This window comes from Aotus nancymaae, unplaced genomic scaffold (assembly GCF_030222135.1).
Source record: "Aotus nancymaae isolate 86718 unplaced genomic scaffold, 86718_ANA_hifiasm-v0.15.2.pri h1tg000010l, whole genome shotgun sequence".
NCBI classification, from domain to species: Eukaryota; Metazoa; Chordata; class Mammalia; order Primates; family Aotidae; genus Aotus; species Aotus nancymaae.
The window spans coordinates 18,512,115-18,539,762 of NW_026988421.1; the positions used below are offsets into that span (position 1 = coordinate 18,512,115).

At 45.7% G+C, this 27,648-nt stretch overlaps 2 protein-coding genes across 3 annotated transcripts in view; one reads left to right on the forward strand and one right to left on the reverse strand.

Annotated features, from left to right (window-relative positions):
- The window catches only part of ACSL5 (acyl-CoA synthetase long chain family member 5), a 52,187-nt gene extending 47,928 nt beyond the window's left edge, over positions 1–4,259 (reverse strand). Inside the window, exon 1 of one of the 2 annotated variants that reach the window (XM_012447997.3) lies at positions 4,067–4,259. The gene's annotated coding sequence lies outside the window, so the exon portion shown is untranslated. Of the gene's footprint in view, positions 1–1,918; positions 2,267–4,066 lie in introns of those variants that run through there. The other variant, XM_012447996.3, reaches the window with a different exon arrangement.
- A 13,898-nt stretch (positions 4,260–18,157) lies between these two features.
- LOC105714166 (guanylate cyclase 2G-like) overlaps positions 18,158–27,648 on the forward strand; it is a 37,006-nt gene continuing 27,515 nt past the window's right edge. Inside the window, 6 exon segments of the mRNA XM_064373625.1 lie at positions 18,158–18,541; positions 20,255–20,288; positions 20,291–20,587; positions 22,034–22,143; positions 24,902–25,085; positions 27,093–27,239. Coding sequence (XP_064229695.1) covers positions 18,158–18,541; positions 20,255–20,288; positions 20,291–20,587; positions 22,034–22,143; positions 24,902–25,085; positions 27,093–27,239 — 1,156 coding nt within the window.

A 27,648-nucleotide genomic window follows, 5' to 3' on the forward strand; every position in this document is an offset into this window, starting at 1 on the left:
CCTAGGCTGGAGTGTAGTGGTGCGATCTTGGCTCACTGCAACCTGCACCTCCCAGGTTCAAGCAACTCACCTGCCTGAGCCTCCTGAGTAGCTGGGACTACAGGCCTGTACCGCCACGCTGGCTAATTTTTGTATTTTTAGTAGAGATGGGGTTTCACCATGTTGACCAGATGGTCTTTATCTCTTGACTTCGTGGTCTGCATGCCTGGGCCTCCCAAAGTGCTGGGATTACAGGCATGAGCCACCAAGCCTGGCCATGTGGTGTTTTTTTGTAATAATTAAATTTGAATGCATTTATCTGGGGTATGCCTACTCTGAATTTTTCTAAATTAGCATCTTATCACACACCATCTAGTTTACTTCCTTGTATTACCTGCCTGTCCTATAAGCATTTGCACTTACACTTCTTGTTTTATTTAGGTTTTTGTTCCTTTTATTATGCCAAATACACAAGAGATGCCTACAAAATTTACACCATGTCTCTTTCAAGACATGTCCTGTGTGTACCTTGAATACTGATCAATCGGAGGGGACCACCACAGAGTGACTCCATATCAGAACATGGAGGGAGAAATAAACAAAACCAATTACTCCGGCTGGGTGCGGTGGTTCACAACTGTAATCCCAGCACTTTGGGAGGTGGAGGCCGGCTGATCACAAGGTTAAGAGATCGAAACCATCCTGGCCAACATGGTGAAACCCCATCTCTATTAAAAATATAAAAATTAGCTGGGCATGGTGGCGCGTGCCTGTAGTCCCAACTACTCGGGAGGCTGAGGCAGGAGAATCACTTGAACCCAGGAGGTGGAGGTTGCAGTGAGCCGAGATCGTGCCACTACACTCCAGCCTGAGTGACAGAGTGAGACTCCGTATTAAAAAAAAATAAAAAAACAAAAAAGCAAAACCCGATCATTCCCTTGTTTTTTTTTTTTTTAAAGTCAATTTTTAATTTTTGTCTGTTTGTTGTTTTTGAGACAAAGTCTCACTCTGTTGCCCAGGCTGGAGTGCAGTGGCACGATCTCAGCTCACTGCAGCCTCTGCCTCCCAGGTTCAAACAATTCTCCTGCCTCAGCCTCCTGAGTTCCTGGGATTATAGGCATGTACCACCATGCCTGGCTAATTTTTGTATTTTTAGTAGAGACAGGGTACTACATTGGCCAGGATGGTCTCTAACTCCTGACTTCAGGTGATCCACCTGCCTCGGCCTCCCAGAGTGCTGAGATTACAGGCGTGAGCCACTGCGGCTGGCCTTAATGTTATTTTTTAAGATCCCGCCTCTGATATAGAATACCAATCCCCTGCACGTTGAAACTGTACATTCAATTCTACCTTTCAGACCACCAAAAAATGATCGATATCTCAGAAGGCACCAAGCCCCAGCAGTCGAGTCCCATTCTAGTACTTACTCCCTGAGGGTCTTTGAAGTTCACCTTAGGACCCTCAGGGAGGGGGCACTGGGAAGGAAGTACTTAGGAATTAAGCAGCACCTGAGGCTTAACCAGTGGCCCTACCCCGTCAAATACATCCAGCTTCATTCATCCGTCTCTCCCACCCCATCGGTTTCATTCATCAGTCTTGTCCAATATAAAAATTGAGGGCAAACCCCCAGCCCACCTCAGGGGAGCTCAGACCCATAAAAAGAGGTCTCCGTTGTGGTTCACCTCCCCCAAGAGAGGCGGGAGAAGGAAAGTGTGGCCCATGAGTGCCCCATATCCCTCCTTCCTATTGCCCCTCCTGACACGGGGTCCGAAGGCAAGCCGGAGACCAGCAGGGAGACAGCATGGTGTGCCCATGGAACACAGCCAGCCCTCGATTCTAAGTCACTTCACAGAGGTCGGGGGTCAGGATGCCCCCTTGGCCCCTGTCACACCCTCACAAGACCCCCTTGCTGAATAACACCCCTGGATGGTTCCCTTACCCTGGGAGGGGGCCGCATCTCTCAGTGCTTCTAGAGAACGGGGGCTTCCTGGCTCCGAGTTCTTCCTGGCACACGACTCTCTGCCCTTCTTCCCTCACTCCCGGTTCCTCCAGAGACAGAGTGGCTTCGGAGCGTCCATGCAGGCAGAAGGGCGGTCCAGAGTGTCCCCAGTTCTGCCCCGCTCTGAGCTGTCCCGAGTCAGGCCATGTCAGGCTTTCTAACATGCTCAGGGACTTCACTTCCTGGTTTGCTTTTTTTTTTTTTCACAACTGAAAGTGGAAGTGTTCCGAGCAGAATGGGAGAAGCTGCCAAAGCTACCCAGGCTCAGTGTCAAAGCCTTTTACTCCAGCCCCTCAGGGCCAATCCGAATGCCAGCTTCATCCACACAATTCACCCCATCCTCCTGTGGCCAACCACCTTTCAACTAAGATGAAAAAAAAAACAAACTGAAATGACTTGAGGTGCCTCCCAGATCAGCAGCATCACAGAGGCAGAGGCGACGCTGTTCCCTGCTGGACTGATTCAGAGGACAGGCATGTCTGGCTAGAGGGCACCTCAGCCCTCAGATCCACCCAAAGACCTTCCACCCCTCTCTCCAGCCCCCAGAGCTGCCTGTGTCAGTCCCTGAAGCAGTTCTGACAAGCCAAGAACATAAACAAGCCAGTCAGGAACGACAGGACAGTGAGCCGATGGATTGGCACGATTCCTTTCCCTCTGACACATTCACTCTTCAACACTTAACTTAAAAATCGATTCTGCCACCTTGGTCACCCCCAGTGTACCAGGACCTGTGTTAGTCTCATTTGATCCGCCTAAGGCTGTGGCCACAGAGGGGCCCTGGAGCCGCCATTCTCTGATTAGATAACAGAAATAACAAATTTTCCCGCCCCTTCCCCACCTCACAGATGCCTCAGAATTAAGTGGCACTTTCCCCAGCCTCGATCCCACACCGAAGCTCACAGGAAGTTTAGCCTGAGCCTGGCTCCTTGCTGGAGCTAGATTAGGGTTCATTCTTTCTACAGAACAGGTCTTAAAAGCCTTCAACTAAGGAAGCCAGGGTGAGCCATGCCACAATCTTGGAGAACACAAGAACTGAGCCCTTGGCCAAGGGGGAGCCGCCTTAGGACATTGGGGAAAGATGGACTGGAAGATGAAGGGGAGCCTGCGGTGTTCTATCCTCTGGCTCATCTCATGGCTGGAGGAGCACTTGGCTTTTGCTTAGTTTCAGAACTCAGCTTCCCAAGAGGCAACTTCCTCCAGAAAGCAGAGGATGGCAGAGGGGGTGTTGCATCTCAGCCACGCTCACGTCCCTGGGCCCTTCACTGGGCACTGTTTACCTTCAGAGCTCAGGGCCAGGAGAAGATGAGGCTTTATTTTTTTTAACTGGTCTCTTCCAATAAAAATGCTCAAGTTCAGGAAGGTTGGGTCATTCTAAAGGCCCATCAGAGTTGTATTCCTATCAATCCTCTATGCACATGAGTGACACCCTCAGGATTTCAGAGGGTAACTGGAAGTTGTGGCAACCCACAAGAATTCTGCATTGTTGAGCAGGCTGTGGAAACTGACCGATCAAGACTCAGATTCTAGCCACACCACCTCCGAGCTATGTAGCTTAGGCCATGCTGTTTGATAGCCTGGAGACGCACTATGCATCTGTGAAATGGGAAGGACACCACCTGCCTCAGAGGATGAGCTACGCCAATGAAGTAGCAAACATCATCTACCCAGAACAGCCCCCAGCACCTGAGTATCTGCTGATTCCTTTCTCCTTCTCTCTTCCAAATGGAACTCTCTGCCCTCAGCAGCTGACGGATGGTCCTTCTAACTACACTGAGACAGAGATTTCTTAATGGAAGATGAAGGAGACTCACATCCTGGCTTTGTGTGCTTTAGTACACTTAGCGAAATCGGTGCTCCCTTCCAATTCCATCCCCAGCTCATATGTCTCCACTCCCTTTCCAACTGATTTTTTTTTCTTTGCCTCCCACATAAGTCAGCTGAGATTATTACTCAACTAAATGTAATTTCATCCTCTAAAAGAGCCTTAGGCTGAGCATAACACATCTCACCTTCTTTCCCCATACCACCCCATCCCCACTATCTCACAGATACATTCAATATAGAGCAGGTAGTATTATCACAGCTTACCTTGGAAGAAAGCTCTTACTTCCTGGGTCCAGGAAGTGCTCCCCTCGCAGCTGGCTGTATTAGTTCAGCAGCATTCAGGCACTTCTACTCTTTCCGCAACTCCTGGGACTGGGACACACCTGAAGCTACTGTGTACTGTCCTGAGAGTGGCCAACACGTTCCCCTGGAACCTTTGAACCTGTCGCAATAGAAGTTCAAAGGTAGAAGTTACCTGTTCAAACACTCGTAGTAACCTCTGACAGTAAGAAATGCAGTGTTCGACAAAAGATTAAAACAAGAGATTGTTATGCAACGGGCTTAAGAGGAAAAAAAAATAGACAGCCCTCAGCTCAGAAAGCAAATGCTTAACAAGAGAAACCTTTGATAAAGCTCTACCTCAGGGGAAGGGGAAGGGGCAGACAGGGCTTTGTATCTTCTGTTGGGACACAATCCTTGAGATTGTGATAAGAAAAGAAAGGTCTAGATCACTAGAGGAAAAAGGGCTCCTTGGGGTCAGAGTGAGAGAAAAATGAGAAGCCACTTTAATTGGCTCAAGCTATAACCTTAAGATTCAGATTAAGCAGAGGTGTGCATTTGGAGATCAGCTGTCTTCTAGAAGGGACCACTGTCCTCTTCAGAATTAGAACGTCACCAAGAGAACCAAATAAGCCAAATCAGTCTACAGTGTAAAGTCTAGGCTGAGAGACAAGTCTAGGAGGGTTATATTCAAGATTTGGAATCCTGAACACAGTCTGCAGCACACACAGTCTAGCAAGGCACTCAAACAAGAAGGATTGCTACTGCATCACAGCTCAGCCATCCTAATCCTACTCTCTGTTTCCTTTTTTTTTTTTTTTTTTTTTTTTGGAGATGGAGTCTCACTCTGTCACTCAGGCTGGAGTGCAGTAGTGCAATCTCAGCTCACCTCAACCTCTGCTTCCCGGGTTCAAGCAATTCTCCTGCCTCAGCCTCCCGAGTAGCTGGGATTATAGGCATACGTCATGATGCCTGGCTAATTTTTTTTTAATTTATTTTTAGCAGAGACAGGGTTTCGCCATGTTGGCCAGACTGGTCTCGAACTCCTGACTTCAAGTGATCTGCCCCCCTCGGCCTCCCAAAGTGCTGGGATTATGGACATGAGCCACTGTACCCGGTCTCTCTTTCCATTTTGAAGTTCTCTAGTCACCATTCTCAATTCCAAGATCATTAGGACTGCAAGGTATCATTACTAAACAAAAACAATGGTAGAAATGAAAGAAGCCCTGAGACCGTGTACGACCTTTATTGTATAGATGAGGCCAATGAGGCCTTTTCAGGTGAAAGAAGTTTCCTGGAATCATAAAACCACTTGGTCAAGACAGCACCGGACTCAGAGTCACTGGAAATCCTGCAGTGCCTTGGCCCCGGTGCTGTCCCATTGATCTGTGTATGCTTAGCTACCAGCAGACCTTAGATCCTCGAAAGCTTTCTATGCATCCAGTTTGCAGAAATTCAGGGAAATGCTGCATTAGGTTTCTTCTTCCAGTATTTGGTCAGGTGGCCAATATAAAAATCAGAAGCTAATACCACTTCCTGTTGACTCTTGTGTGGAGGAGAGACTAGCATATTAACAGAAACTTCTTAGGTCAGAGTCTCATGTGCATTAACTTTTTTTTTTTTTTTTTTTAAGACAGTCTCACTCTGTTGCACAGGCTGGAGTGCAGTGGTTCGATCTCGGCTCACTGCAACCTCTGCTTCCCGGGTTTAAGCGATTTTCCTGCCTTAATCTCATAGCGGGGACTACAGGCGTGTGTCACTATGCCCGGCTAATTTTTGCATTGTAGTAGAGATGGGGTTTCACCATGTTGGCCAGGCTGGTCTTGAACTCCTGAACTCAAGTGATCCACCCACCTTAGCCTCCCAAAGTGCTAGAATTAAAGGTGTGAGCCATTGCGCCTGGTCTTTTTATTTATTTTTTATGACAGGGTCTCACTCTTGCACTCAGGCTGGAGTGCAGTGGCAACATCATGACTCACTGCAGCCTTGACTTCTTGGGCTCAGGTAATCCTCCTACCTCAGCTTCCTGAGTAGCTGGGACTAGGGGTCAGTGCCACCACATCATTTAGGTGACAGTCTTCTCTCCAGGCACCCACCTTTGCCGAGTCACAGTGGCCTGGATTCTTCAACACACAGAATATTTCTTTTTTTGAGACAGGGTCTTGCTCTGTCACCCAGGCTAGATTAGAGTGCAGTGGCGCGATCTCAGCTCGCTGCAACTTTTACCTTCCAGGCTCACTAATTTTTAAAGTTTTGTAGAGATGGGTTTTGCCATGCTGCCCAGGCTGGTCTCTAACTCCTGGGCTCAAGTCATCCACCCAACACGGCCTCTCAAAATGCTAGGATTACAGGCATGGGCCTCTGCTCCCAATTGGTTTTATTAACTCTTCTTTTTTTTGAGAGATGCAGTTTTGTTCTGTCCCGCAAGCTGGAGTGCAGTGGTGCTATCTCGGCTCACTACAACCTCCGACATCTGGGTTCAAGTGATTCTCCTGCCTCAGCCTCCTGAGTAGCTGGGACTACAGGAGTGTGCCATCATGCCTGGCTAAGTTTTGTATTTTTTTTTAGCAGTGATAGGATTTCACTATATGATGGCCAGGCTGGAATCAAATTCCTGACTTCAGGTGATCTGCCTGCCTTGGCCTCCCAAGATGCTGGGATTACAGGCGTGAGCCACAGCACACAGCCTGTTCATTAACTCTTGAAGGTCACTTTTTTTGCTACAGAGTCTTAGTTCTTCCTTAGTACATGAAAGAAAAGGGCTTCTAAGAAGTGGCTAAAGAAGACACAGTTCAATGGGGACTGGGGGTGTGAGTACTACTTGATTGGACTAGTGTCTGTCGTGTGAAGTAGCAAACCACTGAACTCCTTTGACACCACACTTACCAGAGAGTATGACACTCCAAGCCAGTGGTTCCCAAACGTCAGCATCACAATCCCCATGGAGGGCTTGTTAGTTACAACATAGATTTCTGGCTAGAATTTCTAATTCCGTAGGTCTGATCTGGGGCCCAAGAATCTGCATTTCTAACAATTCCAGTTGATGTGGATGCTGCTTGTCTGGGGACCACACTTGGACCACATTAGGAGCATCTCTGCTTCAAGCAGCTATCCTGGCTTCAAAGGGCCCAGCTACTGAAATGTCACAAGGGATTGCATTTGGGGTAATCTTGGCCATGGTGAGCCTGGAGCTGTGGGGAAAACTTGACACAGAATGGGACTCAGCACGTTCCAGGAGAGAGACAGTCTTCAAGAGCAGCCTGCAGGCCAAGTCTCAGAGCAGCAGTTTGGCCACAGCAGGAGGTATCGGCAGTCACAGTCACACTTCCTTAGGTAAATATAAAGCAAAGCTGCCAGCATCGCCGCTAGACAGCACAGGTGAGTATCAGAGTGGATGTGTGGGGGACATCAGCTGATCTAACAACAGTCATTTTACTTGTGAGGGTAACTGAAATGCCAAAAAGTGAAGCAGCTGGCTAAGGTGATGCAGTGACTAATGAAAGAGATAAGCCCAGAAAACAGGTCTCCAGTGCCCAAGCAGGCTACAGCATCTCTTGACAAACCATTGCTTCCTACAGCCTCTCTCTTCAAAAACATGTTAGATAAGCTTTTTTGAAACATGTTCGATCACTCCCTCCCCTCCTTACAGCCATATCCATTTAGAATCCAATACAAAAACAAATAATCTTAAAGCTTGGGCACCCTGCAGCCCCTAAAAAGCACAAACTTTCACTTTTAAAGTCATTCATAGGCGAGGTCTTAGGGTGAGGAGTCTGCCCCACGGCTATGAGGCTGACATACTCACCCCACTCTGTTGGATCTGTTTGTATACACTCCCGCTCTGTTCCTAGGGCCAAAGGAACCACACATGTACAACAGTTCTGGAATACTAGGGTCTAACATTCCAGAGTTTTGTAGCACAGTCTGGAAACAGCCATTGTATCTTTAATGGCAGGGGCTGGCAACTCTTCAGAAACAGAAACCAGGCTTTCCCTGTGTTTTATTTTATTTTATTTTTGAGACTAATTCTCACTCTGTTGCCCAGGCTAGAGTGCAGTGGCATGATCTTGGCTCACTGTAACCTCTGCCTTTCTGGTTTAAGCAATTGTTTCACCTCAGCCTCCCGAGTAGCTGGGACTACAGGTGCCTGCTACCACGCCTGGCTAAATTTTTTTTATTTTTATTTTTAGTAGAGATGGGGTTTCACCATGTTGGCCAGGCTAGTCTCGAACTCCTGACCTCAAGTGATCTGCCCACCTTGGCTTCCCAAAGTGTTGGAATTACAGGGGTGAGCCACTGTGTCCGGCCCCCACCCATGTCTTAGAAAGCAGAGAAAGACAGATAATATAAGCAGACTAACTTTACATAGTGCCATCATGTATTTACATAGCTCCTCCCACTTTTAAAAATGCTTCTAGCTTGCCTCTTACCCGAGGTCTGAGTGGGAACAATACTTTCAACAACCAAACTTCCAGTGACTGCTGGGAGCCAGGTACTGTGACAAACACTTCATTTGGCCCTTACAATACACCTGAAAGGTAGTTATAATTTGTACAGATGAGAAAAATAGGAGCCCAGATAAATGACATCTTTTCCTGAGATCCTATAGCTTGGTAACAGAGTGATGATGGTGGCGGTGAGGGTAGGGAGGGGATTGAGGGAAGGAGGCAAGTGTTATAGTTTGATAATTTCAGGTGATTTTGTGAAGCCAATTGATTTGCAGCTTGTCTCTGAAAAGCTGCCTTTCTTCAGGAAGCACAGCTGGTTAGTTGCAAAGCAGATTTTATAGCAGGTTGAGAGGAGTCAGGCAGGGCACCAAATGTTATTTAAAGGTCTAAGTGAATATATCCAGATTCCAGAGACCTCTGAACCTAATGAAGTCCTTATAAAGGAAAGTGGAATTTTTCCTTTTTTTGAGACAGGGTCTTGCTCTGTTGCCCAGACTGAAGTGCAGTGGCATGATCTTGGCTCAGTGCAACCTCTGCCTTCTGGGTTCAAGCCATTCTCCTACCTCAGCCTTTTGAGTATCTGGGATTACAGGCACCTGCCATCACACCTAGCTAATTTTGTTTTGTCATTGTATTTTTAGTAGAGATGGGGTTTCACCATATTGGCCAGGCTGGTCTCGAACTCCTGACCTGAGGTGATCCACCTGCCTCAGCCTCCCCAAGTGCTGGGATTATGTACTGAGCCACCATGCCCAGACCCAAATTTCTCCTTTTAATATAACCTCTGACCTCAGAATCTAGAAGATTCATCTTAAACCTCTAGATCTTTTGTTTTAGAATATTTCATTGGATTCAGATGATGGAACAGCCACAAAATAATGCTTACCATAAGCATTTTTGGTGAGGGCAAAGAAGAAATGTGAGGACCAGAGAGAAAAGGGAAAGCATGTGATATCTGCAGTAGCTGGGACATGTGAGGCATGGGAAACACTTATTTAGGAAGGATCTTAGGCTGTTTTGACCCCTATAGCAAGTCTTTTCAAGTCAAACAACATGACTCAAGAGGAAAGAGAAGCAAAGACCTAGAGCTATACAGGCTGAATCTATTCATGTTAACTTAACAATGATGAATCACAAAGAAAGAGGTGAGATGTCCCTTCCTAGAGTTAGCTGAATAGCAGAGCAGAGGTTGTGATGGCATGCAGTGGGCAGAAATAGAGCTGTAATGCACTGACCTTTAGTTTCCCACATGGCAGAGTTGACTCTGAAGTTTATCCTTGTACTGAGATATGAGGAGGAAGGAGTGAAGTCCCTTAACTCTTAACTAGGGAGTCATAATCAGTCATGGAATGTCATGCCCACCCTTTCCCCTGTTTATCTGATATTTCAAAAGGCTAATGGCACTCAAAGTCTCAAAGTACAGCGTACAGGGCAGTGATTTAGGTCTTTCATGTCAGGTCCTCTCGGAAAGCCTTCATGATGGTGGACATGACTGATCTCCTACCGCATGGCAGCAGCACTGCATTTAAGAGCTTTGTCTGGGCTGGGTACAGTGGCTCACGCCTGCAATTCCAGCACTTTGGGAGGCCGAGGCAGGTAGATTGCCTGAAGTCAGGAGTTCGAGACCAGCCTGGCCAACATAGTGAAACCTGTCTCTACTAAAAATACAAAAAATTAGCTGGGTGTGGTGGCAGGTGCCTGTAATCCCAGCTACTTGGAAGGCTGAGGCAGGAGAATTGCTTGAACCTGGAAGGCAGAGGTTGCAGTGAGCCGAGATCGTGCCATTATGCTCCAGCCTGGGTGATAAGAGCAAAACTCTGTCTCAAAAAAAAAAAAAAGAGCTTTGTCTGTACTATCTCATTTAATCACATAGCAGCCCTATGAAAGTTTTTATGGCTATTTGGAAGGAGAGGAAAGTCTAAGAGAGGCCAAGTAACTTGTCCAAGGTACACAGCTGACAGTTAGCTGAATCTCAGAGTCAGATTTTGAGCTCAGGTGGTCTTGAGTCCAGAACCCATGCACATATCTGTGACTGCGTACCATCTGTTCCAAGACCCCCTAGCAAACTGGTGTGTTTATATATGCGTTTCTCTTGGGAATTTTTTCTGGTCTCTCAAAGAAAACTAAGAACTATTGCCCTACAGGAAGCCAGACCCAAAACCAGGCACGTAAACCTGATGCCAAGGGTGGAGCAACAGCTACTTTCCCCACTGAGAAGGGCTTCCTCGCAGCCTCGACGTCCCGCCTGCTACTGAGCCCATTACCCACTCAGAGCCTCGCTTCACTCCCCTGGAGGGGCCAATGCTCCATGCGTTCCAGTTGTGTGAACCCCCAGCTCTTTCTTCTTAGCTGTCTGCTCTGCCATGAGGGCTCACAGCTCCATTCTGAGCCCTGCGGTGAACCCTGCACCATGGGAACTTCACAGGGCATGAGGAAGAAACTGACCCCACAGCTCAGCGATGGCGGCAACTCTTCCTTTTAACTGTAGCTGCTGATAGCAATTGCTTGGGCCTGCAGGCTCGTGAGAACACGTGCTCATTCTTTGTGGGAAGGGTTATCCAAGTGTGAGCACTTGGCTGACAAGAATGGTATTTTCTAGATTACAATAAAAAGCTCCCCCGACCCCAGACACTGCTCCCCTTTCCTGAACCACACACACAAAGCAAATTGCTTTTCAGCATTAGATCTGAGCTTCCCAATGGGTGGGGCGTGACACATGGAAGGGCCAATAGACACTGATCCCCCTCAGCCCTCAGGGTGTGCTCATGAACAGCCCCATCTCAGGCTTTAAGTATGCTGAATAAATATTATTCTCAGTGTCATGATGGAGGCAGCTTGCTCTTTTATCAGCCAGCGCTTCCAAAGAGCATTAAAGAATCAGATCAGATGGACAGGGTCAAGGCCATTGAGAGAGGTGTCAAGCTGAAATTCCCAGAACCTTCAACACCCCATAGAAAACATTGCTATCTTCCAGGGGATTAGAAGGGTGGCTTGGAGTGGTTTAGACCTGCGCTATTCAATACTGTAACCACTAGCCACACATGGCTACTGAGCACTTGAAATGACGCAAGTCTAAATTGAGATGTGTTTAAGTATAAAACACACACCAAATTTTACAGACGTGGTATAAAGAAAGCTTTCTGCCCTCTGCCATTTCCCCATTTCACAGATAAGGAAACTGAGGATCAGGTAGGCTTATTGACTTGCTGAAGCCATTTCCAGGAACACACCAATAGGGGCTCCCTTTGCTCCTCCCACGGTGATCACAGGTTCACTGCATTGCATTCCACTTAGGCCAACCACCTTTTTCTGCCTCTCACCTTTTCCCTGGGGGAGAAGTAGAGCCCAGACACGCCAAACCTTTTCTTTCACCTAAACTTGATCAGACCACTGATTTATAAATCCAGTTTTAAAATATGATGTCCATTTAAACAATATGTGTTGAAATTATAATATTTAGGATACTCTTGATAAGTAATCTTACCTGCTCCTTTTACTCTTTTAAACGTGTCTGCTAGAAAATTTTAAATATGGTTGCTCACGTTATTTTTTTGGACAGTGCTGATTTAGAAACTAAAGGCCTTGGCCAGGCACTGTGGCTTATGCCTGTAATCACAGTGCTTTGGGAGGCCAAGTTGGGCAGATCGCTTGAGGTCAGGAGTTTGTGAACAGCCTGGCCGGAGGCACGAGAATTGCTTGAACTTGGGAGGTGGAGGCTGCAGTGAGCCGAGATCACACCACTGTACTCCAAACTGGGTGACAGAGCGAGACTCAGTCTCAAAACAAAACAAAACAAAAAAACTAAAGGCCCTTTGACTTAATGCCTACGGAATATAAGCAAAAGGTAGTGTTAATCCAGTGGCAGCATGAACATGTTGCAATTGTTCTGGCAGAACTTTTTTCCCCCATAATAACCAGCCAGAGCTTCGTCATCCCATATAATTCTTGAAAAGTAAATATATACGTGCACGTATATGTAAGCAATTATAAATCCAGACATCTTCAGAAACCTGTCAAAACCACATCTTTTACCTGTTCCTCTGATTTCTGCTGCAGCAGCAATTTGTTTCTTTGGGTCAACCCAGAATCCATCCAACAGAATTTATGAGCTTTTTCCTGGAGCAATAGACCCTTATTATAAAACTGCTACCGCTTACTGGCTGTTGTTACATGCCAGGCACTATGCTGTGTATTTTACATCTATTACTTCATTTAACCCTTGCATAAGGTCGTCAGCGTAATTACGAATGAGGGAATTGGGTTCAGATAACACATAATTTGTCCATGCCAGCTTTCTGTCATTCTAAAACCTGTGCTCACAACCATTCTGCAATACTGTCTTCTACAGGAGGGTGGAGGGAGAAGCCGGGGTTCTCGTGCCCTGGGGGGATGTCAGCACCACCCTCTTCTTCAAGCCTTTAAGGATATTATCCTTTGCTTTTCAAGCTTCCCTTCCCTGGGATCGCAGCTTAGAGAGAGCCACACCACGTGCCTGGCTCAAGAGCCTTGGCCAGGAGCAGAGAGGAAATGCCGGGAAGTAGGAGGGCTCCCGGTTTCTCCAGACAAGAAGCTGGAGAGGGTGGAGGGGTCAGGGACATCCTGCCTCACTTTAGATGGCTAGCCACCAGAAAGAAGCTGCCAGATACCAAGCCCAGTGCCACACAGGTCACCAATTTGCACAGATGGAGAAACATTCTGTGGGTCAAGAGTGTGTCATCACCAGATGGATTAAGACACTTTCTTTTTTCTTCTTTAGATGGAGTCTTGCTCTGTTGCCCAGGCTGCAGTGAAGTGGCAAAGTCTCTGCTCACTGCAACCTGTCTCCCAGTTTCAAGTGATTCTCCTGCCTCAGCCTCCCGAGTAGCTGGGATTACAGGCATCCACTACTATCCTGGCTAATTTTTGTATTTTTAGTAGAGACGTGGTTTTACCATGTTGTCCAGGCTGGACTCAAACTCCCAACCTCAGGTGATCTGCCTGCCTTGGCCTCCCAAAAATGCTGGGATTACAGGCGTGAGCCACCGCGCCTGGCCAGGACACATTCTTTATTTGCTCAGTGTTTGTGACACTACGACAGCAAAGGTCTTGGCAAACCTAAAATTTTATGGCAAGTGGCTTTGGGATTAATGACATCACTGTTAGTCTTTCTGTATATTTGAATACTGAGTACCTGGAGCAGGCAGTTGCTTCTCCTCCTCACAACCTCTGAAAGTTTTCGCTCTTCATGCCAAGGCATAATGAGGGCAGGAGGAGGAGCAGAGACAACTGTGAAATAGTAGGAACAGAGACCACAAAAGAAATATACAGAAATCTGGCATTTCGGCCAGACTAGCCCGCCACTCCTGAGATTACAGTGATATCTGGGAGAAAACTTGGTTGTTTCAAGTATTGCTTAAAGCCCCAAATATGCTCAGGTGCCGAAGACTTATTCCTTTAGGGAACAGGTATGAGAAAGTCTGTTTCAGCCACATAGGATAAATAGCAGACGACTGAAGCACACAGGAGACAGGTAGGGCCCAGAAGGGAGGAATTTTCTTCTCTTTGCACACATGTTTTCAGGAACAAGACCAGAGTATTCTTGTCAGTCATCCAAGGCTGTGCCTCATCCTCAGCCTTCTAGGAGTCGTGTGTGCCTGTGTGTGTGGTTACTGACAGGATTTGTATCCCGGGGAATTTGTTTGTTGCAGCCCTAAGAACCACGATCTCCCAGTCTGATCTTAACTCCGCTTCCCTCTGGCTCTTCAAACTTTTGCTTAGTAGAAGCTGCATCTTCAGAACCCGCACCACAGCTGTGTGTAAGAGCTGAGAACGCAACAGGGAAGTTGGAAGTCCACACCCTGACAGGTCACAGCCCCGATTGTTTGTGGAATGGTGAGTACAGGGTGTGCTCTACCTTCAGGAATGTTCCCGTTAGGAACCTGTAAGCCCGAAACGAAGAGAAACTTGCTGCCATCACCCAGCATGCCCCCGGGGAATACTGTCTTCCATTAGTTAGGAATCCACCGGAGGCTTGGCATCTTAGGGCAGGAAGCTGGTAAGGTCAGAGCTCTCTGCCCTCTGCCATTTCCCCATTTCACAGATAAGGAAACTGAGGCTCAGGTAGGCTTATTGACTTGCTGAAGCCTTTTCCAGAAACACACCAGTAGGGGCTCCCTTTGCTCCTCCCGCAATGAGATCACAGGCTCACTGCATTGCATTCCACTTAAGCCAACCACCTTTTTCTGCCTCTCACCTTTTCCCTGGGGGAGAAGTAGAGCCCAGACATGCCAAACCTTTACTTTCACCTAAACTTGATCAGACTACTGATTTATAAACTAAAGGGAAGCAGGGAGAAAGGGGGAGCTGGAGGAAGTGCAGCTAGACACTTGCTAGAGGTTTGACTAAAACACTACCATCCTGGATACAGCTGATCTTATCTGATCTCGGGCGCTGAACAGCTGGCCTTGTGTCTGTTTTATGGACTAGGCTGGTCAGTATTGAGGAAGACATAAATCAGGCAGAAAGAACCCTCCCTCGGTAATAGTCTCTTCAGGAAGCAAAGATGGGACAAAGTAGCAAGTTATCCCAGGCAGAGGGGGCTGCACTTTGAACCTCTGCTGGCTAAGAGCAGACAACTTCTGTTCCAAAGCACCATCTGGTGAAATAACGTGACCTCTCCCAATCATACGGTAACTTCTAGGCCTAAAGAAGGAAGGAAGGAGGAGGAGGAAGGAAGGAGGACTGGGAAGCAAAGTAGAGGACAGTGTGTCCCCTCCAGCAGCCACAGTCCTTACAACACCCACTGCCCCCCGACTGGTTTTAACCTCAGGCTTTTCCATTCCAGCCAATTAAATGCATCACACAAATTGGGCTCGTAACTATGGCAATGATCTTCCAGTTCATCATGGCCATTACCTGGACCGCTGCATCTCAGTCTCTGATGGCAATGGAGAAATGGAAGGGGCTGAGCTCAGCAGAGAATAATTAGGGCCTACAGAGGTAAGCCAGGTGTCTGTAAGTGTGGGGTGCCCCTGACCTGAGGGATTAAGGCAGCACGAGTTTAACCTGTGTTGATCCTCCAGCAGTACAACTCTGTGGGGTTTATTTTTAATTAAAATGTTCACTTTTCTTTCTTATTGCAAAGGCATTAAAACAAAAAATGAAAATTAATATAAACGAAGCAAGGACAAACCACCAATAATTCCTGTCACGCAGAGCGAGCCACTTTTCGTGATTTGTTGTACGTAATCTTTCCTTTAAAAAAAAACAAAATGGAATACTACATATATTGTTGTATAATGCACTTCATCAATTGGCAATATACTATGGCTATCTTTCTCAGAGAATAAATATATATAAACTATTTCGAGTGATTGTATGCCACTCAGTCATATGGATTCACTGCATGTTATTTATCCTGGTCCTTACTGTTGGACAATGAACGCTGTGTCTAAATTTTGACTGTTAGAAATAACACTCTGGTTCAATCTGATCATATAAATTTGTTTCTTGGCAATAAATCCCCCAAATTAGAATTTTGAGTCCAATATGCACACATTCTTAAGGCTTGGTGCATACTGAAAAACTGCTGTTAATGAACATTCCTACCGGTCAGTCTATGTCTGTTTCTTAAACTCTCAACAACCCTGAACATCACTGGTATTTTCTCCTGGTTTTGACCATGCCCACTTGTAAGCATTTCTTAAGAATACAAAATGCTTATTATGATGAGTATTAATTTGCATGCCTAGAGGCCTAATACTGTGCTGGATGTTAGGATCCAAAAAAGGACACACAGAGTCACCTGGCTCAAAGATTCTCAGGACAAAGGCAATCTGTACACAAAGAATCAGAAATTACCCAGTGTGGGAATACAAATCAAAGAAAGTGGACATATGGAAGGGGGAGAGGGAACACAGAGGGCATAGAGAACATATTTTTCCCAGTGTCCTAGTTTTGAGATCATGACGTATGCAATGACACATCCATTAACAGCATTCCTTTAGTGCTTCCTAATAAATGTGAGGCACCATTCTAAGTAATTACACCATCTCGTAGTAGCTTTATAACATCCTTTCAGGAGGGGTGTTACCGTGCTCATTTTGACATTCGGGAAGCTGAGGCGCAGATTTAACTGACTTGTCCAAGGTCATGCACACTGGTAAGCATCTAAGCCAAAAAAGATCCATGGGAGTCTGCTTAGGTTCCAGAGAGTTTTTGGACTCAGATGATTTTGCAAATTGACTCCAAGCTGTCCGAGCAGAGGAGAGTGAGAAACTACACGTCAGTGAAGAAGCAGTTATGTTGGATTTGTTTTGGAAAAAAGGAATCCCTATACTCCATGGGTTCAGATAGAAATGGCCTTCTGAGATAGGCAAAAGCTAAGGCTCCTTAATGCCACCCTGGGGGCCTGCTACTCAAGGAAGGTCAGTAGAGAAAAGCTATTGGCTATTCTTTCCCACTTCTCTCTTCAGACTGCCAGGGGTTCTTGTACTTTAGTGTACTGAGGGATATATGAGGACCTGTTAAATGTGGATTCCCAGAGTAACCCCAAAACATTCTGGTTCAGTGGGTCTGGAGTGGGGCCCTGGAATCTGCATTTCTAACCATCAGGAGAGACTGACGTAGGTGGTCCTTAGATCAAGCATCAAGACTCATAGCAAGTCGACAGTGCTCACATAATCCTGAGATGGATGTGAGATGCCAGCCCCTTCCCTGCCCAAATAATCAGAAAGCAAGCCCATAGGAGGTGGGAATTCAACTATTTATACTCATGTGGATTTTCCTGGCTAGTAGCTGGGCCATCTAACCTGGGACTAGTAATGGCTTCCTATCATCATAAAGAGCTGCCCCCAGCTCCTTGCCCTGACCTGTGTAGAGGGAGGATTAGCATTCATGCATCAATAACCAATCTGTGGTGCCCTAAAGGCCTGACTGAGGGACACAGACTGTGCCAGCTTGTCAGTAAACATTATAGCCATAAGCTCGCTTATTTCATAAAAATTTCCTATAAGATGGATTCAGCAAGTGATCATTATTATTATTATTCCTGTGACCATCATCATCATCATCATCATCAATGCCATTGTCAAATGTAACACTGACGGACCGGCCCTCTTTGCCTAGTATTTTGCCAAGAGCTAGTCTTGTATGATCTCTTTTCATCTTTACCATGTCACTTTGGGGAAAACCTCATTACAGTTTTATCCCTGTTTTACGGAGCAGGAGATTAAGGCATAGAAAAGGGAAGTAATACATCCTACGTCACTCAACTAATATGTGATGGAGCCAGAATTCCAGCCCGGGCCATCTGACTGCATTTGAGTAGTTTTTATGGTTCTTATTTTACTGGTGGAGAGGGACAGAGGGGTCATGTGACTTGCCCAGGAATGTGAAGTTTGTCAGGGATGTCACTGGATCCTGGGCCCTGCTGACCAGCTGCCTCGGCCTCCTTCTGCAAGGCTGCTGCTTCTAGATTATATTAAGACAGGCTCTGAAAAGGTAAAGTTTCTGTTAATTAACGGCACTGAATAGAAAGCAAGCTGTGATCCTGAGGGAATTCTACACTGTCATATAAGTTCCTGGCATGAGTAGTCAGGAGGCTGAGCCTCTCACAGTTCTGCAGTGATACAGGTTTTAGATGCCATCCATGGCTCTCGAGCCATGTCTTAAGGCCCCAGCTGAATCTGGGCTCTGTTCAGGGGTTGAATGCCATGCTGACTGCCCAACACTAGTTCTGATGCTCTTTGCCAGTGTGCTGGTGACTTGTCTTGAGGCTGCTAAACTCACTGTAGTCTTCCAGGCCCCCTGGAACATCTCCCATGCATTCAGCATGCAAAGGCTGGGTGCAGGCCTCCAGAGTGCCAGGGACAAGGTCAACTCAGAGCTAGTGGACCTTGGAAATTTCAGCTGGGAGTTCACTTACACCAAGTCAGCCTGCAGCACCAAGGAATCTCTTGCTATTTTCAACAACCAGGTCCAGAAAGAATAGATTCCTGCCCTGTTTGGACCAGCATGCCCAGAAGCAGCTGAGGTAGACTACATATAACCTCTGGAAACTTTGACTGAGTTTCCATTGGAAGGGGTGGCCTTAAAGATGATGGTACAGATTTTAATAATCTCTTGACAAGGATCACATTATTATAATAATAACCATGTAGATCTTGAATACCATTTTTGAGATGCAATTAGACTACATAATTAGAAGAGTTAACATTCTCTTTAAATAAAGCCTTTCTCTTTTTTTTTGAGACAAAGTATCACTCTGTTGTCCAGGCTGGAGTGTAGTGGCACAATCTCGGCTCACTGCAGCCTCCGCCTTCCAAGTTTAAGCCATTCTTCCACCTCAGCCTCCTGAGTAGCTGGGATTACAGGCATGCCTGACCACGCCCAGCTAATTTTTGTATTTTAAATAGAGACGGGGTTTCACCATGTTGGCCAGGCTGGTCTCAAACTCCTGACCTCAGGTAATCCACCCATCTCGGACTCCCAAAGTGCTGGGATTATAGTCATGAGCCACCACATCTGGCCAGAAAGGCTTTCAAATCAATAATTGTTTATTCATCTCTACCCTGTTCCTCCTTTTGTTGATTGTTTGAACTTGATACTGTTGTGTATAGACTCTTATTTTTCACTCTTACGTTGTTAGCTGCAAGGCTCAGGAAAATTAAGAAGAAACAAATGCTTGGTTTTAAATAGAAAACTATCAATTGTTTGAGTAGGCTTTGATGTGTATGATAAATTAATCAGTGATGGTGAAAGTAAATGAGAAAGAATCAAGTGTGGCAGACTACATTACCTACAGCAAGAAAATGAGGGAAATGAATGACTAGGATTTGTTTGGTTGTTGGGATGAGCTTTGTTGATGTCCTTGGGTATCATGTCAAAAGTGTTGATGCAAAAGATAAACAGGAAGGAGCAGCACAGGTCTCCTCTCAACAACACTGCAGAACTATCATTAGTTGGAGCTGCAGGATTAAGTTCACATTTAAATTTCAGTCAATCTCTCCTGGAATTCCCCATCTGACACGTCTATCTGTTCAAAGGCTACCTGTCTCAGAGTTAATATCAAATGTCATGGAACATTTCTTTATCCCTCCACCCCTGCCCTCCATATCCCTAATTCCCCAATCAGAAGTAATCATTGACTTCTCTAAATTGCTATAGATCTATTATCTATAAATCTTAAAGAACATATTTAACTTTGAGCTATTTTTTATATACTTTGGTTCTTGTAATAAACCATGAGCTCCTTTAAGAACAGGGTCTCCCAAGTTTTTTGTATGTGATAGGCCCCTCATTAAAATGAATGAAAAATGAATCAGGGAGAAATTAAGAAAGAAAGAGAGAATGAGTAGCTATGAGTGTGGGTCATGGAACCATATTTCCTGAATTCCAATCCTGCTTTGCTATTCGCTAGCTATGTAACTCACATCTCTGTGTCTTCCTGTTTTATCTTACAAAGGGAGTAATAATAAATGTTGTGAAAGTTGAAATGATATATGTTAGCTCTTAGAGTGCTTGGCAAATAGTAAGTGCTCAATAAATGCTCGCTTTTGTTATCTTTGTTCTCTGAGGCCTTGCCTCTGCAAGTTGGCTCCAAGACAGTGTCATCAACATTACAAAAGTGAGGGCCCAGTATGACCCATAGACTCACAGGATCTGAGGTTTATGCAGATGCCTTACACTGGGGTTTGCATGTACAAAAACTAAATTATGCAAAGACATCCTTTGGGTTATTTTCAAGGTTATCTGTTTGCTAGCCTCTGAGTGGAACATCCCATGTTTGACTTTGTTGGACAAAACACAAAACTGTGTGACACCTGTGTGAAACTTGTGCCACCCAAGCATGACATTGGTAATGTGTTCCGGAAAAGTCTCCAGTGCCTGGGCTGGAAACACATTGGGATGTTTGGAGGCTACTCTGGGGCTTCCTCCTGGGATGGAGTGGATGAATTGTGGAGGGTTGTGGAGAATGGACTCAAATCCCATTTTATTATCATGGCCAGCATGAGATACACCAACAGTAATCTAGCCCTTCTTCAAGAGCATCTTCGGAGCATATCATCAATTGCCAGGGGTAAGTAGAAGAGTCTTCTGTTGCTTTTATTTGGAGAGAAAAATGGGACAAGCAGATTATTTGGGAAAAAAAAAAACAACTCTTCAGTTTTCTTTGAGTGTAAAAAGCAGATAGAAACAAGGCACAAAATTAATAATATAGAGGCCGGGTGTGGTGGCTCATGCCTGTAATCCCAGCACTTTGGGAGGCTGAGGTGGGCAGATCACTTGAGGCCAGGAGCTGGAGACCAGCCTGGTCAACATGGTGAAATGCTCTCTCTACTAAAAATACAAAAATTAGCTAGGTGTGGTGGTGCATGCTTGTAATCCTAGCTATTCTGGAGGCTGAGACCTGAGAATTGCTTGAACCTGGGAGGCAGAGGTTGCAGTGAGCTGAGATAGTGCCACTGTGCTCTATTCAGCCTGGCCAATAGAGTGAGACTCTATCTCAAAAATAAACAAATAATAAATAAAAAATAAAACCCACTACTTCATTTGTATATTCCCAAAATGAATAGTGATGTGATTAAATGGCAGAGAAGTACCATGGCCTATTCCTGCCCGCTGCCAGCGTAACTCAGAAAGTCCAAATGCGTTTGATTCTAGGTCCTCTGTGAGGTCCTTTTAACTGATGTGTGGCTGACAAGTCACAAGCCAGGCCTGCTGTTCTAACTTTTGAGCCAAAAACAAAACAAAACAAAACAAAACAAAACAACCTAGAGCACAGAAGTGATCTCAAACTTCTTTGACTTGTACACTGTGGGAGGCTGCAGCGAAGACCTCAGTGCTATAGCTGCTAGTTTGTACACGGCATGCTTTGGGAAACAGCAATGCCTAAACTAGTCGCTGAGTTTTTAAAGAAGTAAAAACTTTAAGTAAAAGCTGATCTCCCAGACTGGGCCTTTCAGACTCTGAGCTCACCCCACACAGCTCTGCCTTCTGGAGGGTTTATGGAGTTCTGGGCCCCACTGTGAGTACTTAATACATTAAAGCTTATTTCAGCTCTCAACCACCCTATGGGGTAGATGCTTTTATCATCCTCACTTTACCGAAGAGGAAACTGAAGTTCAGAGAGGTACAAAAACTTGCCCAAGGCCATCCAACCCGCGTGAGGGAGAGTTAGCATTCAAACCCAGGTGGGCTGGATTCCTTTTCCACTTCTCATCAAGGGCACTGATGCATGGAAAAACTTTTTACTTCTCTAAAAACTCAGGGACTAGTTTAGGCATTCCTGTTTCCCAAAGCGTGCCCAAGGAAAGAAAAAGCTTATGTCTTATTTGGAGTGGCTTTAGGCTAGACTAGAGAGAGAGAGAGAGAGAGAGAGAGAGGGAGGGAGGGAGGGAGGGAGGGAGGGAGGGAGGAAGGGAGAGAGAGAGAAAGAGCATGCGTGAGAGTGTGCGCGCGCGCACACACACACACACACACACGAGCATGCACAACTGGCCGACTCTGCTTTTCATTCTTATAGTTATCATCTTAATCTGCAGCTCAGCGGATGCAAAAATTATTCTCCTGGCTGCAGAGAACCTAGGACTCAACACTGGAGAATTTGTTTTCATCATTTTGCAGCAGTTGGAGGTGGGTACTATTGACACTCTCAATGACTCTGGCAGTAAGAGGTAGCAAGCATGGAGCACTTGGCTATGACCCGGATGTATTAGCTCACTGAGTACTCACTACAACCCTAGGAGGTAGGCACTCTTGTGTCCTCATCTTAAAATTGGGAAGCTAAGACTGAGCTGTAAGAATTTACCCAGAGTTCTTCTGCACAGCTAGTGAAAGACTGAAACAGGCCTTGAACTAGGCCAACTGGCTTGAGGGCCTGGTCCTCTGTACTCCATGTCAGCAAACACTGGTTGAGGAAGAACTATCATTTCTACCGGGTAGCTGAGACCTTCCCCAGGGACTCTCAGACACAAGTGGCTCTCACTTCTTTTTCTTCCACAGCCACCTCCTTGTGTCCCTGTTGAAGCTCTAACAAAAGGCTGGGAAGACCAACATACTAATCCAATGAGGCATTTCTTAGGTGGTCTGATTCTTTTGGTAATGATGAGAATGGCTAAAAATACCATGTGCTTACTATGAGGATCAAGTTACACATTTTGCATATGTGATTGCACTTAATATGCTCAATGGCTTTGTGAGCCAGTTATTAAATGCATTATTTATATGCCTGCAAATTTTGTACTTGGTATTTCCAACAGCCTTGGAAGGTAGATATTATCAGCATTCCAATGTACACATAGAAAAGCCAAGGCTTAAATAAGTAAGGTAACTTACCTAAGATCTCAGAGCTCCCAAGTGGCATAGCTGGTCTTCCAGACTGGGCCTTTCAGACTCTGAGCTCACCCCACACAGCTCTGCCTTCTGGAGGGTTTATGGAGTCCTGGGCCCCACTGTGAGTACTTAGTACATTAAAGCTTATTTCAGCTCTCAACCACCCTATGGGGTAGATGCTTTTATCATCCTCACTTTACTGAAGAGGAAACTGAGGTTCAGAGAGGTACAAAAACTTGCCCAAGGCCATCCAACCCGCGTGAGGGAGAGTTAGCATTCAAACCAGGTGGGCTGGGTTCCTTTTCCACTTCTCATCAAGGGCACTGATGCATGGAAATAATGCGCATGGTGTCTGCCTCACGGGGCTATTGTGTCTGTGCTTGTAAGCATATTACACAGCAGGCATCTGCAAAAGCCACTTGCCTTTTCCTATGGACACACTGTACTATTCTTCTAGCAGTTTTATCTTTCTAAAATGAACTTTTAAAAAATATGATCACAAGAAGCTGAAATGGGACAGAAGCGAGTAAAGAAAGATATATAGTAATGTCCCAGATTTTTCTTTCTTTATCATGAAGTCTTTCAGATCCACAAAAGCGTCTCAGATTTCTTTGGCTGGTCCGCTGGAATTCTAAATGCATGCCAGACTTTCCAGAACACTCTCTTACCTTAGATTTCTATTGTGACTACCTGCCTTTCTCTTCACCTTTCCCCTCGCTTCTGCCTTCAGGCAGATGAGCAGAGGAGAGGATGGACTACATCCAGTACTGGCAGGGAAACTTTTCAGCTCCCTGTGGCTTTCTCCCCACACCTTGATGATCCAGTTCCAGCTGGTGTGTAGTGGCAGAAAGAAGATAGAACTAAGAATATACCAGTGTCCACGTGATTGAATTCATGCTGCTCATGCTGCTTCATGAAAGAATAGCATAAATCTATTTTACAAAAGTATCCCCAGTATAGGTTTAGGTGGAAAAAAATCGAGCTGCAGAACATTATGGTATGATATCACCATATATATGTGTGTGTGTGTGATATCATCATATGTATGTATGTATACACACACACATATATGTATGAGTATGTACTATTCATAATAGTAATAATATAGATTATGATGATGATAACAAAACACTTAAGCCACAAGTAAAAAAAAATTTTAAAAAGCAAGAATCTTTTCAAATCCCAATCTTTTCAACTTTTTGCAATCGTTGATAGTAGGTAAGCTTTCTGGATCTTAGCTGCTGTATGCATCAGGTACATTTTTATTTTTTTTATTTGTGGCTTTCCTTCTGTTTCTATGCCAGCTAGAGGACGTGGACCTTGTATTGCAGGCCTCCTGGAATCACTGTGTTTCCAAGGATTAGAATGTAGTGGTTCTTGAATTTAATCAATATTAGGCACTATGCCGTGGAGGAAATTGTTGGGAAATTTTGAGGAATGGACATAGAAGGGGAGGAAGTCACTGGCCATTTTGAGGTGCTTCCGTTATTGGTCTGGGTAACTAGCCATTTCTTTCTGATTGTGCCTAGTATATCCCAGGCAGTTTGTTTCTATGCAAAAGAATTTTATATGAAATTTTCATTGATTTGCAAAAACTTGTTCCTTCTTTCAGTTCATGACATCATCCACGCTAAAGTCTGAGTCATCTACTTCCATTTTTGTTATTCCCCACGTCCAGTCTCCAGCTAAGTCCTGTCAGTTCTACCAAGTCTTTCACATCTTTCTTCCTCACCTATGTAATTGCAGTAGTCTCTCAGCTTCACTTAACCCCTTCTTACTCCAGCCTGCTTTATACCCAATGTTAGATTCATCTTACTGAAACATAGCTCTGACCATGTATCCCACGTATGTGCTTTCTCTACATGGTTAGACTGTAAGCTCCTTATGGGCAGGATCTGTGTCTGAGTCATCTTTGTATCTTGCCTAGCACCTACCAATAAATACTTCTTGAATGAAAAAACATAGAATGTAGTGGTTCAAATTAAACATTGCCTTACATGCAGTTCCCTTGCCAAGGCATTTCCTATGGAATAACAACATGTATCCTATTACTTTTTAGGACCGCTTTTGGAAGGAAGTACTGAGAAATCAGAAAATGACACACTTCCCCAAGGTGTATGGATCAGTGCTTCTCATTGCCCTCAGCTCCTACAGAGAAGGCTGCGGAGACGAAGGCTTTTGGAAACAAGTCTACTGAACACTGAGGAGGCCACCCTTCTGCAGCACCATCTCCTTGGAGGAGCAGCTCCCACCTCCCCTTCTTTGATCATATTTGTGTTTGGCTTTTGTATTTTTCTCTCTTATTTCTCCCCATCTCCCCCTACCCCCTTAACACACATGCAGGTGCGCACACACATGCATTTTCCCATCTTCCACACCCAAAATAAACAGCAATTTTATGCTCTCTTGTGAAATGTATGCTCTCTTGTGAAATTCACCCAGAGGTTACTGGGTGAAAGGCCATTGGTCTTTGGAGCAGAGGCTATGCTCCCATCCTACTGCTGCTGTTTGCTAACTGTAGGACCTTGTAGTGAATGGCTTCACCTCCTTACACCTCGGTCTTCTTCATCTGTGAACTGGGGCTGATAATGGCATCTACCTCCCAGGCCAGGCTGTGTTACTGTATATTTAGTAACACTGTTCTTGGAAGTAGCGAAGCAGATACTTTCTTTTTTTGAGGGAAGGTCTCACGCTCTCACCCAGGCTAGAGTGCAATGGTGCAGTTGCGCTCACTGCATCCTCCACTTCCTGAGCTCAAGCAATCCTCCCACTTCAGCCTTCCAAGTAGCTGGAAACACAGACACATGCCACCCATCCTGATAATTACAACAATTTTTTTTTTGTAGACATGTGATTTCCCTGTGTTGCCAAGGCAGCTCTTGAATTCCTGGGCTCAAGCAATCCTTCTGCCTTGGCCTTCCAAAGTGCTGAAATTACAGGCATGAGCCATTGTGCCTGGCCCAGAACAGATATTAATGGGTACCGAGACCATGACAATTTCCTTTCCCAGGAGGATGCCAGGACCTTGACCCAGGATGGAGTGGTCAGAGATGTGGAGCTGGGACAGGTCAGGGCCAGCAGACGGGCTGGAACAGGGAGGAGATGGTCATGAGAGAGGATCCGCCTGTGCTCATCCCAGTATGTGTGTGATGAGGAGGCAGAGTGTCTGGCTCTCACAGGGAATTTTTTGAAGGGGGGCTTTTGTCCAGAGCTGGAGCTACTTCCAGTGTGGGGCCAAGCTGAAGCCCTCAGGTGACCACAGGCTACTGATAATAAGGAGCTTGATTAGAAATGAGGGGGCTGATTGTGGATCCCAACATACAAGACAAGATAATCAATTGAAGAATATTTGAGGAGCAATCTACTAAGTGTCAGCTTTGAACCTGGTATTGTGGAAGAACTGTGCCTGGCACTTAATAGGCACTTACATTTTCCTTGACTGACCAATAGAAGGTTTTCCTGAAGATCTACTAAGGGTCAGAGACTGCAATGGATAGTTTACCTATTATGCCTCATTTAACTATTGTCACATTTAACTGGACAGCTATTTTATACCCCTCCGCTTTTGTTTTTTTTTTTTTTTGAGACGGAATCTCACTCTGTTGCCTAGGGTGCAATAGCACGATCTCAGCTCACTGCAACCTCCACCTCCCGACTTCAAACTATTCTCCTGCTCAGCCTCCTAAATAGCTGGGGCTACAGGTGCCCACCACCATTCCTGGCTAATGTTTGTATTTTTAGTAGAGACAGGGTTTCACTGTGTTGGCCAGGCTGATCTTGAACTGTGACCTTGTGATCCACCCGCCTTGGCTTCCCAAAGTGCTGGGATTATAGGTGTGAGCCACTGCTCCTGGCCTATCACCATTTTATAAACAAATGAACTGAGATTCAGAGAGGCTATAGAAATTACCCCAGAACTCATAGCCAGTAGGAAGCTGAGCTGGTCTAGTTTCAAAATGTACCCTTTTTCCCTGAAACCATACTCCCTCCCACCTGCAGCCTGAAAAGCATTCCTGAAGGATCAGGAAATCTAATTGGGAAATGAGGCATTCAGAGGGAAAATGAAGGCTGTGATGTCTGGGTTTCATAGCACAGGCACAGGCATGTGCTGGGGCCTCTGCTCTGTGAGATGAAGGAAAAACGTGCTGTGTGTCATTGTCAGGTGGATGAGGAGAGATTCCTCCTAAGTGCTGAATGGTGACTCAAGAGGTCATGAACCTCTTGTGACCCAGCTTTGCTTGTCTTATTGAAGGTGAACCCTTACTCTGCCTACCTTCACGACGCCGTCCTGCTCTATGCTGAGACTGTGAAGCAGATGATAAAGGCTGGAGGCAACTTCCAGGATGGGCAGCAGCTGGTGAACACTCTGAAGGGTTCCAGTCAGACCATGGTGCAGGGTAGGTGGCTTACTGCTGGGGGGTGTTCTAAACTCAGACCTGTGGCTCTGGCTTGTGGGAGCTTTGAGATCTTTGGCGTGTAATTAAAAGCCTCTTTTAGGGCCTGCCTTGCACTAAACTCCAGAATTCATCTTTCTCGTGCAGATTCCAGTCTTCCTTCCATAAGGGTGGTTGAGGTTAAGACCTCCCAGCTCCCACAGTTCACTTATCCTTCTGCCCAGAGCCTGTCCAGACCAGGAGAGGAGGCTACTGGGCACCTTATCCCCTTTCCCCCTGGGAAGTCTCCACCGAAGTGCCATTCACTGAGTCCATCAAGGATAAAACTCAGGAATGTGAGACGCGTCTCCCGGGGTCACTTCCCATCTGCAGCCTCTGTGATGGGGGCCCTGGCACCACAGACTTCTAAAGA